Source organism: Camellia sinensis, chromosome 6, assembly GCF_055761805.1.
Source record: "Camellia sinensis isolate YWXY chromosome 6, ASM5576180v1, whole genome shotgun sequence".
Lineage (NCBI taxonomy): Eukaryota > Viridiplantae > Streptophyta > Magnoliopsida > Ericales > Theaceae > Camellia > Camellia sinensis.
This window is the reverse complement of record NC_138966.1, coordinates 198,207,924-198,220,695: the sequence shown is the minus strand read 5'-3', so window position 1 is coordinate 198,220,695 and position 12,772 is coordinate 198,207,924. Positions and strand designations below refer to the sequence as shown.

Here is a 12,772-nt window from a genome sequence, read left to right as displayed (position 1 = left end):
TAAGCATAAAACAGATCATTGCATAATCATTCTCGTATCTAAACATAATAATGGTACATTCCATAGAACACATCACATATCGTCTTCCAACTAGAGTAATCGATTACGGATACCGATTAAACACATATCACCGCAATGAAGTGGCTAACGAGATCTCGTAATCACATGTATGCCATGGACCCGCATTTACATGCCGTCCCCCATGACTTAGGACTATCTACGGATGCCATAATAGATTTCAAACATAGGACATTCGTTCACGTAAATAATCATCACTTTAGAAATCATAACTTATCAAATCACATTTGGAACATAATTCATATGAACATATCTTTACAGAAATGTTACTCAACGTGAGCTTTCAAAAACGGTTGGTCAGTCTTCGAGTCTTGACCTACAAACATAAATGTACATAGCACAAAACATGTCTCATTATTACTCATTCATGTGGTCATACATGGTTTAGCTTTCTTTCTTTAACTTCATATTCATTCCATGTCACATAGCTTGTTCATATAGAACCACATACTCAGATTCGACACATAATTTCTAATTCATTTACGTATGTTGTTTCTTAGCTCATTAATCCTTAATGGCTCATAAATCATGCCTAAGAATGCCCGAAAAGAGATGGGAGTGAAGATATGTACTTAAAACATCTTTTGAAAACATACTAAAAATAAATTGGTGGCTAGAGCCAGCTGAAGGCAAAAATTGAGCTCGCTCGAGCCACCACTCCTTCGCTTGAGCCAGCTTTTGCAAAGTTCAAAATACTGGGAGCTCGTAATGTTGGCTCAAGCCACCACTTCTTCGCTCGAACCAATTGTGAATTTCTGGGCACCAAGCTTAACAAAAATGGCTTCCAAACAACTTTCAAAACTTAGGGTCTTGCATGATTTGATCAAACACATAAAATAGCTTTAGAAAACTTCAATACAAGACCCTTAAAACATCTTTTATTCAAAAACTCATCAATTCTTGAAAGATTTGAATCAAAACTCCTTCATGCAAGATTTTTCAATTCTTTTCATGGTTTTTCATAACATGTAAATGGTGATCAACAAACCCATAAATTTATGAAACAATGGACATGATTTAAATTCACATGCATACAAGGACTTTAAAACTCAAACTTAAAATGATAAAATCAAAGATGATCTACCATGAATACACATGAAAGTAATCTACATGTTCAAAGACCCATTTCTTGCACTCTCATGAAAATAGCTTAAAACTTGATGAAATCATGACGCATGGAGGAATAGCTACAGAAATTTGACATAAAATCCTTACCCAAGGCTTTAATTTCAGAAATGTGAGATGAATTTTCCTAGTTTTCTTCTTCTTCTTCAAACTTTTGACCTCTTTCACTAAAGCCAAACTCTCTCTCTCTTTCTCTTAAGCTCGAACTCTCTCAACACAAAGAACCAAATAAGCAAAGGAATGATACAAACACTCCCTCACTCAGCTAAATATACACAACACACACTCACTTCTTGAGCATAATACACGTGCACACACATGCAAAACTCTAACACACACAGACACACACAAGGGTTTTAATCCCCTACAGTCAACACAAAATGCCCAACTCAAATTTTTTAATACACTCACACAAATTTCTCAGCACACACCCACTAAAGGATTTTAATCCTCTACGCCCAACATTACAAAATGCCTCAGCACATAATACGCTTAATCACATCTTAAATCATGAATAGAAGCAGATTAGGCATAAATCATGTATCGTCTTAATTAAACATAAGTAACCTTAATTAATCAAGGTTAGCACATAACTCAATTAATCCACAATAGTTCCAATTAAGGCTCAATTTAATCACATGCGATTTTACTAAACTGAATCAATTTTTTAACAAAACTTCTCATATGGTTCCAAATATTCTAGTTAGTCAATCCCTGAACTCAAATTCGGTTTTTGAAAGCATTTTGGCTAACAATTTCAGATTCAAAGTAGAAATCATGACAAATAATTTTCAAATCAGATAGATATGCACAAATTACTACAAAGCACATATTACAATTAATAATAACACATAATTCTATTCTAAACACTTGTTAGCATTCTTAATTACGAATTAGTAGTTATTTACAAATCGGGGTCGCTACAAGAGATCTGAGTATGGGTGGCGGAGTTTGTGGGAGAGAGCAATGTCGAAGACAACTTCGATGAGTTCCCTGTGATTATCAGTGCATCACAAGAGCTTGATTGGAGAGCGGAGCTAGAGCGGAAGGACCTTGAGAACGAAGCCTTCACAGTCCGACTCGGTGTGCCACGGTGACAGTAGAGAGGGACTAGAGGTGTGAAGTGTTGCACCAAACTTAGATCTGTCAGAGAGGGAAGAGGTCATCAACGGAAGAGGGCAGAGGAAGCGCGCGCACACAAACACACACAGAGAAAGAGAGAGAGAGAGTTTGAAGAGAGAGAGAGAGTGTGACTTGAAGTTGAATTGTGCTATATGATATATATATATATATATAAGGATTTTTTTGGTCATTTTGCTTAAACTTGTCCTTTTAGACAAAATATTCCAGCACCTAGACTTTTGGCCAAACAAAATTGAGATTTCAATTTATAGATTGAGTGCCCAAATTTTAATTGGAGAGTAAGCAAGAACAAATACAAGGAAATTATGATACCTTGTAGAGTGTTAGTTTTCCAAATTTTCGTTGAAATTCTTACTCTCAATATATAGAATCATTCTCCAAATCAAATACAACAATCAAAATATGTATTTATTTTTCAATATTTTTTGAGTTCCTACATTTTCACTTTTTAAAATGCCTTGTTTATACATTTTGTTTGAATTTGTAATTATTATCATTTCTCATTAACAAATTTTAACTTCGTTTAAGTTGGTCCTTCAATGACCAACTTTGTTTTTCATTATTTCTATTCCAATAATGTAAAATTCATCGATTATTTGTCACTGATAATTTTAGTTATTGTTTATGTATCATTGGTAACTAGTGTTTTAGTGACAATAAACAATGGCAAATAAGCTATTTTTTATGATTAATAAATCATGATTATATAACTAGTATTTTGTAGATTGCGTTGTTGACTACATTAGCCAAATAAAATTCTGAAATTATGAATGGGAAAAACATGTTTCTTGCTTTAATATATAGAAGCTCATATTATTTCAAAATAGACAAACTACATAATAAAAATTATGTTTTCTCAGCTCATAATTCTAAAATCTCATGTTATTGTAATGAAAATTTGGTCAAAAGTAAACATATGTCAATAATGCAACTTAAAAAATATTAGTAATAATGGGTCACAATCCACAAAAAAATCCATTTGAGAAGGTTTATTGTAAATATGGCCGTGAGTCAGGTTGGTTCAGATTAGAGCAAAACCTAGAAATGAACCAATGTGATCATGATTGATTCGAAATTTTTAGATCCAAAACCAAACCAAACATTGTTTGAAAACTAACCCAAATAAACTTAAGTTAGAGGTGCAGTTCCACCTATTTTTTATTTTATTTTATAAATGCTTATTAAAAAACAAAATTTTAGAGAAAAAAAAGAGTTATTAAAAAAACTTATGAAATTACCAATGTCTTGGTCAATTCCACTATAACTCTCTAAGGATATAATTATTGAATGAAATCGTATATGATATATATATATATAGTTGGTTTGGGTTAATCTCAAACTAATTCGAAAACCAAACCAACCTAGTAGGGTAAACCATTTTTAGACCTAGAATCTCATGTTAACGACAACTAACCCATTAATCTATGAATTTTAAATTCTTGGCAAATAACAAATATGCAATTTTATATTAAATAAAAACATGTAGGAATTAAAAATGGGTGCTCGAGCCAAAGGTATAAATTGTAATTTTATTTGGTCAAAGGTCCAAGCGCTAAAATATTTTGTCCAAAAGGACAAGCACAAGCAAAATGACTAACATACCCTCATTTATATATGTCATTACACGATCCTAAAACCCTAAAACAAGTCACGCTTTCTCTCTCTCTCTCTCTCTCTCTCTCTCTCTCTCTCTCTCTCTTCTCTCATCTCCTCTCGAAACCCTAACTTCAATCACAGGAAAAACCAAAACCGAACCATTCTTCTCTGAAATTCGAGGACGATGATGCACCTCCAAAGTACCAGAGCATAGCCCTGATCATCGGCGTCACCGACATCGTCAGCAACTACCTCGCCGACATCCTCCCTCTCCCCAACACCCCAGCCGCCCCCTGGAAAGTTCACAATGTCACTCACCATCCTCGTCTGCCATGTAACGTCGACCACCCCATCGAATACATCCAGTGCAATATCTCCAACGATGCACCACCGAAGCCTACTTCGAAGGGTTCAGAATCACCATGATTTTGAGTAAGGAAGGGAGTATCAGGGCTCTGACGAACTCCTTGTAGACGGCCAGCAAGACCAAGTTAAGGGTTTCAACTATATTGTGTTTATGCTATCAGAAACCTAGTCCTCAGCTTTATTGATATGAGTTTAAATCTGCAGTGGCAGTGGAAGTGACCACAAAGGTGGATGCTGCTGGTGAAATATTACAGATCTGCACCTCTCGACCTCACTTCTCTCTCCCTCTCTCTCTCTTTTTGAGGAGTACGACGGAGAAAACACAGACAAAGAGATAGAGAGAGCTTGAAAAAAGAAAGAGAGAGCGTGCTACTTGAAGTTGAACCGAGTTATATGATTTATATATATAAGGGTTTTTTTGGTCATTTTGCTTAAACTTGTCCTTTTAGATAAATTATTTCAGCGCCTAGACTTTTGGACAAACAAAATTGAGATTTGAATTTGTGAATTGAGTGCCCAAATTTTAATTGGGGAGTGGCCAAGAAAGAATACAAGGAAATTATGATACCTTGTAGAGTGTTAGCTCTTCCAAATTTTCATTGAAATTCTTAGGCCAGGTTTGGCAAATCAAAAATAATCCAAAAAGTTACACAAAAAGCAAAAAAATCATTATTATTCACAAATAAAAAATATTAAAAAAATATTTTATATATTTTTATAATACAAAAATTTGATGAATGCTGTCAGCCGTATTTATAAAGCAGAAAGGCCATTATACACTTTTTGGGGCAAAAAAAAATTACATAAATACACTTTTTGTTTTTTTGAACTAAAAAATTGAAAAAAAAAAATATAGATGTTTGGGTTAACGTTTTGTCTTTTTACGAAAAAATATGTAATAAAAAATTATATAAATAAAGTGTAAAGTAGAAGAAAGTTGAGTGGTTGTATGGCTACCCTGCTGTCCTAGCATGTCTTACACAGAAAAAAATTGCCTTCTTCGAGACAAAGTGTTTGGAAAATGATGGTCGATCCGTGGGGGCCACCATGGGTCCCATTTTAATAATCTGAATCGTTCAATATGTACAACTCGTCGTGTATTATATACCTGTAAAAAATCACGTTGATCGGATATCGATAGCTATATGATCGGATTAGTTTTTTTCAACAGTTAACTATCACATCATCCGTTTTGTTTATACAAAACTGATTTGATCGTATAGTTAACAATATCCGATCAACGTGATTTTTTACAGGCATATATTACCATCAAACTTTGTGACTTTACATATGTATTTTTTTTTTTCTCCAAAAAGTGTGTAATGGCATTCCTTCTTCACAAGCACGGCTTACAGCATGCATCAAACTTTTATATTATAAAAATATATAAAATATTTTTTTAATATTTTTTATTTGTGAATAGTAATGACTTTTTTGCTTTTTGTATAACTTTTTGACTTCTAAATTATTTTAGACTTGCCAAAACTGGCCTTACTCTCAATATATAGAATCATTCTCCACGTCAAATACAATAATCAATATATGTATTTATTCTTCAATATTTTTTGAGTCCCTACATTTTAACTTTTTAAAATGGCTTGTTTTACATTTTGTTTGAATTTATAATTATTATTATTTCTTATTTATAAATTTTAACTTCTTTCAAGTTGGTCATATTCGTTTTGCATTATTTCTATTCCAATAATGTAAAATTCATCAATTATTTGTCACTGATAATTTTAGTTTTTTTTATTTTGTTTGTATAAGTATATGTATCATTGTTAACTAGTGTTTTAGTGACAATAAATAGTGACAAATAAGCTATTTTTTATGATTAATATACGTGATTATACAACTAGTATTTTGCAGATTACATTGTTGACTACATTAGCCAAATCTCTGTCACAACAATATGAGATTCTGGAATTATGAATGGAGAAAGCATGTTTCTTGCTTTAATATAGAAGCTCATATCCATTTCTTCCACACACATTGTTTCAAAATATACAAACTACATAACAATAATTATGTTTTCCCAACTTATAATTTCAAAATTTCATGTTATTGTTTGGAAAATTTGGTCAAAAAGTAAACATATGTCAACAATGCAACTTAAAAAATATTAGTAATAATGGGTCACAATCCACAAAAAATCCCATCTGACAAGGTTTATTGTAAAGATGGACGTGAGTAAGGTTGGTTCAGATTAGAGCCAAACCTAGAAATGAACCAATGTGATCATGATTGATTCCAAATTTTTAGATCCAAAACCAAACCAAACATTGTTTGAAAACTAACCCAAATAAACTCAGGTTAGAAGTGTAGTTCCACCTATTTTTTATTTTATTTTATAAATGCTTATTATAAAACAAAATTTCAAAGAAAAAAATAGTTATTAAAAAATCTTCTGAAATTACCAATTTGTCTTGGTCAATTCCACTGCCACTCTTTAAGGATATAATTATTGAATGAAATCATATATGATATATATATATATATAAAATACATATAGTTTGTTTGGGTTAGTCTCAAGCTAATTCAAGAGCCAAACCAACCTAATAGGGTTAATCATTTTTAGACCTAGAATCTCATATTAACAACAACTAACCCATTAATCCATGAATTTTTAAATTCTTGGCAAATAACAAATATTCAATTTTATATTAAATAATAAACATGTAAGAATTAAAAATGGATGCTCGGGCCAAAAAAATATAAAATGTATTTTTATTTGTCTAAAAGTCCAGACGCTAAAATATTTTGTCCAAAAAAATAAGCTCAAACAAAATGACTAACATACCCTTCTTTATATATATCATTACACGATCCTAAAACCCTAAAACAAAAAACAAGTCACGCTTCCTCTCTCTTTTCCCTCTACTCTCTCTCACTCTCTCTCCACTCCTCTTCTCTCTTCAGCTGCTCTCTCTGTCTCTCTCTCACCCACACTTGAAACCCTAACTTCAATCACAGAGAAAACCAAAACCAAACCATTCTTCTCCGAAATTTGAGGACGACAGTGCACCTCAAAAGTACCAGAGCGTAGCCCTGATCATCGGCGCGTCACCGGCATCAGTGGCAACAGCCTCGTCGAGATCCTCTCTCTCCGACACCCCGACGGCCCCTGGAAAGTCTACCACGTCGCTCGCAGCCCTCGTCCCCATCGAATACATCCAGTGCGATATATCCAATGACGCACCACCGAAGCCTCCTTCGGAGGGTTCAGAATCACCATGATTCTGAGTGAGGAAGGGAGTCCTAGGGCTTCAACGATGCCTCTACAACCTCCTTGAAGACGGTCGGCAATAACAGGTTAGGGGTTTCATCTATATTGTGTTTATGCTATCAGAAACCTAGTCCTTAGCTTGATTGATATGAGTTTAAGGGGTGATTTGGAATGATCTAAATAAATGCATTTTTTAACTTTTTATGAAATATGGGCTGAATATGGGTTAAGTTTGAAGTGATGTGGTAGAGAGATGATATAACTTAAATAAGATATGTGACTTAAATAGTGTACCCCAAACCAAGCCTAAATCTGCAGTGGCAGTGGAAGTGACCACAAAGGTGGATGCTGCTGGCGAAATATTACAGATCTGCACCTCTCGACCTCGCCTCTCTCTCTCTCTCTCTCTGTCTCTCTCTGTGTGATGATTATGATGATGATGGAAACTTTCTAAGACAATATAGGAAAAAGAACAAGTAACTAGTTTGAAAGAACAACCAATCTTATCTTTCCTTCTCCATATTGATATAGGGTGCTGCATTCATCTCAGAGGCACAATATCAACAGCCAAAGAGCCAAACTTCAGCCCCATTAACGATCCCAAACCCAAACCCTACATTTTCAATAATATTTCCCCCATTTTCTTAGCAAACAATCAGAATAATAAAAATGGAAAATTTTACCGCTTAGAGAAGGGGGAGGTGACGGTGATCTTGCTCTTTTCACGAGAGACGGTGACGGAGTCGCGAAGAGCTCCGGCCTTGCCGCCGACCTTGAGCGGTTCCTGGAGGAACTTTTCCAGTGAAGCGACGTCCATGATCTTATCTTCCATCAGCTGCATCACTCCCTTCTTCTTCCCCTTCGCACCACCACCACCACCGGCAGCGGCTCCGCCGTCTCAACTCATCGTCGCTTCGTCTACAACCACAAGCCGATAGTGATAGACTGAAACTCGAAATATATAGAGAGAGAACACGCCCCTGAAATGACCCAACCGCCTGATTACGGTTAGGGTTAGGTTTCACATGCGTAAGGTGCTGCTGACGTCATGCGAGTCGAGAGTGATTTTGTGGGCCGTAGCCCGTGGGTCATTAGTTTGTGGATTGTTAAAATGTAATGGGCTCGGCCCTCTACAATTTTTGGATTTGGAGATGTGTTGTTTTTAGTGTGGGAATATTGTTGATTAAATTTGATTATTAAATTTTGAAGATGATATTAACATTATGAATTTTGGAATTTGGAGATATGTGTTTATTTTTGCAACATTGTTGATTAAATTTGACTACCCAAATTTAGTACTTAAATTTGTTACCCATTGCACTTGATTTTATTCATTCAAATATCGAGGGATGTTGAGCCCCCCTCCCCAACCAATCAACTAGCACTTGAAAAGTATATTGGGCATATTTAATGCAGCTTTCTCATGTTTAATATTAACATAATCGGAAAAAAAATTAAAATCTTCACCCTTTCATCAGTTTCTAAATAATTAGCTATTTTAAACTAATTTTTCATCTTATAAATTACAAGTAAAAGTTGCATAACACATTCTAGCATAAGTTCTTAAAATAAAAATAAATAAATAAATCATTTTAAATAATTACAAAGAGAATTTATAAACTGCACCGAACAAATTGAAAATATACCGTTATTAAGTAATAACAGATCTTATAATATTAAATACATCGTTGTTGAGTAACAACAGATCTTATAATATTGAAAATGAAAGACAAAAACAAATTACATAATAGAAGGAAGAAGAAGACAATCTACAAATGCAAAAAATGGATATCTCCAACTCTAAAGAAAGATACATATATATGTACTCCACAAAACATCTCTTCTTTTTCCCTCTTTGTTTTGGGAAATGTGTGAAAAGGAAGTGACAGAGAGACAATAAATATAGTTGTTTTAAAACATTTATCATGTTCTACTCTTGCCTCTTTCTACTTTCTTCCTCACTGCGCCCTTTGGTTTATGTCAATCTATGCTGAGGACATACCCGTGGCGCCACTGCCCTTTTAGTCGTCAAATATGCGTTGTCGGAAGTCAAAAACCGTGCAAGGAAGGCGTCCCGGAGGGAGACAACCGGCTCCCACCCGAGAAGTTCTTTGGCCTTTGAAATGTCTGGCTTTCTCCTGTGGGGGTCATCCTCTGTGTTTGGCCTGAACTCTATCTTTGCATTTGAATCAATGGTCTCTTGTACCACCTGCACCAACAAGTCCAACATGATTCATAAACACTGCCTCTTTTTTTTATTTGTTCATCAAATAATAGATGGGGAAATGGATATAGGATTCATACATGCATTGTACTACAAATTGATTCAATGCAATACAAAAAATATGGGCAATGTGGGGACATATTTTTTGAATACCAACACGTGGCATGGTGACGCCGACGTGTCAGCCGAGGTGCCACGTGCCCTGGTAGTTAAGCCGAGGTAATCTCGGAGAAGCCGAGGTAATCCTGGAGAAGCCGAGGTCATCTCCGAAGATGTCGGAGTCCGAAGATAAGGGACAAGAGTCCTAAGGCAAAGAGGGGACTTAGTTAAGATAAGGATAAAAGCTCTTAGGGAGTTTATCTCTATCTCTTAAAGAGTCCAGAGTAAGCACTAAGATTGGAGTTCATAGAAGTCGTACTTCTAGTTGGACTTGGATTGAGTATATTATAAAAGAGAGGCACCCCCGTGGGTCTAAGGTATGCAATTTATACTTTGAGTATTCAATTTAGTACTTGATTATCTTTGAGAGATATACTGACTTGATCGTCGGAGTGCCCCCGGGTGGAAGAACCACCGCCGGAGCTTTTCTTTTCTGTTACAGGTTGCTGGAGCCATCTATTCTGCCGGTGCTTAGCTGCTGATCACTAAACGGGCAGTGTGGTCAGATTTTTACCCACACAATTTGGCGCCGTCTGTGGGAACGAAGGAAGAATAGATGGCCAGTAACGGACAACAAGGAAACGCGGGGGACGATGCTCCCTCTGGAAGCAGCAGACCGATTAACCTTGACACCGAAGGAGACAATCGCAATACAGAAGCCCGTGACCAGGGTCACAGGGAGAACGACGATATCCAGGAAGGTGACACAACAAAAAGATCAAACCAAGGAAAATACTACAATGAAGACAACCTCCAGGTATGGAGGGACAGGTGCCTACGCAGAGACGAGGAAGTAAAGGAATTAGCAAACAAGTTGGCGGACCTCCAGTCGGTCGTCAACTTCATGATGCAGAACAATGTTATGCAACCACCATACCCGCTGCAAGATACGCCAATGCCAGCAACCAACACCCAGAAGGGTGGAGGAAAAACAATCCCCGAGGTCCCTCAACATACCAGGAGCGGAAGGCATTCTCACCGGCCTTCCAGGGAAGTCGGACGAGAAAGGCCGAGGCAAGAAGAGTCCCGAAGGACGCAACACATGAAGAATCCAGACCCCAAAGAACATCGACATGTTCAGGGGCAAGTACTCCACTTTGACACAACCCATGAAGAGAGAACCAAACGGACCCACCTCGAGGCCGAGAGCAGTATACCAAAAAGACTAAAATCAAAAGACAGCCGAGCTCCAGGGAGGAGCAAAGAAGACTTAAGGGACTACCTCAAGAGGAGGCAGCAAAATGCAGAGGCCGAGGTAAACTCCCCAGTAAAACCGAAGACAGCCTTCTCGGTAGAACTGGACAAATTCGAACCACCCAAGAGGTTCAGTATGCCGAGGTTCCAAATCTATGATGGTAAGTCAGATCCAAACTTTCATGTTGGGCTATACCTAAATTCAATGGCACTATATAGCGGGAACGAACCATTGCTCTGCAAGGTATTCCCCTCATCCTTTGGGGAAATTGCATCTGATTGGTTCCACAAGTTACCGAAAGGAAGTATAAAGACATGGGAAGGCCTGGCCGAGATGTTTGTGGCCAGGTTCGTGACCAACAAGCTGCAACCCCTGAGGGTTGATGCTTTGATGGCTCTAAGAATAACCAAGGAAGAAGGCCTTAGGGCCTATGCGAAGAGATACTACGAGGTGTTCAACCGAATACCTGAATGCAACCAGGAAGTAGCAGTCGTATCTTTCAAGAACGGCCTGAAAGATGACTGCCCACTACGGAAGTCTTTGGCAAAAACACTGCCAAAGAGCATGGAAGAACTCATGGCACGAATTGAGAAATACGCCAGGGCCGAGGAAGATACGTCGGGAAACAAAGAGGTGAAGCAAGAAAAGGGAAACGGCTCGCCAAAGCGAGGCCGAGTCAACAATGGACCCACCAGACAAGAAATAGAATTAAGAAATAAATAGGCGGTAACCACGGTATTCCGGATCCCCATCCATAAAATCTTGGATCGGATTCGGAATCAACCATATTTCAGGGCTCCAGAAAGAGCACCAGGGGAATTCATGGGAAAAAACGTCGGCAGACGTTGTGCCTACCACAATGAAGGAGGGCATCCAACTCAAGGTTGCAGGGCCTTAAAAGCACACTTGGAGGACCTAGTAAGGCAAGGCCTTCTGAGGGACCTGGTCGATGAGGCCAGAACAAGGGAAGAACAGGCAAGGTTGCCTCAAGCACCAGCAGCACCCCCTCCCCCAGCACAGCGACCACAGGCAGGAGAACCAAGGGTGGTCAATGTGATCCACTCAAGGGTCAACGAAAACGAGGTCAGAGGAGAAACCCAGAGGGTAACACATTTACAGCATATCCACCAAGTTGGGGACAAGAGACATCGGCCAGAAGAATGCCAAGGGCCAATGATAGCCTTTACCGAAGCCGACCTAGAACTGGTCCAACATCCGCATAATGATGCCTTGGTAGTATCCCTCCAGGTTGGGGAATGCCAAGTAAAACGCATCCTAATAGACCAAGGCAGCTCCTGTGACATCATGTACGTCAGATGTTACAGAGAGCTAGGCCTTCACCCCGATGACCTAGAGCAATCCAGCGGCCCGATGGTCGGCTTTAATGGAACGCCAACATGGCCACTGGGTGCAACAAGCTTAGAGGTACAAGCCGGCACTAAGAAGATCAGGACAGAATTCCTGGTCATTGACACACCCTCACCATACAACATCATCCTTGGAAGACCGTGGTTGCATGCAATGGGGGCAGTTCCCTCGACGTTGCATCAACTACTCCGGTTCCCAACGGAGCATGGGATTGAAGAAGTCAGAGGGGATCAACTACAAGCCAAAAATTGCTCCATGGCAGCAATAAAGTCCACCTGTAGTATACAGGAGC

General features: G+C 37.8%; 1 protein-coding gene across 3 annotated transcripts in view; it reads right to left on the bottom strand.

Annotated features, from left to right (window-relative positions):
* Positions 1-8,018: 8,018 nt before the first annotated feature.
* Positions 8,019-12,772, bottom strand: part of LOC114292699 (UDP-glucuronic acid decarboxylase 4) — a 37,330-nt gene continuing 32,576 nt past the window's right edge. For all 3 annotated transcript variants that reach the window (XM_082872944.1, XM_082872942.1, XM_082872943.1), the window contains one exon: positions 8,019-9,743. In XM_082872944.1, coding sequence (XP_082729070.1) covers positions 9,510-9,743 — 234 coding nt within the window. In that variant the 3' untranslated portion in view covers positions 8,019-9,509. The remainder of the gene's footprint in view (positions 9,744-12,772) is intronic.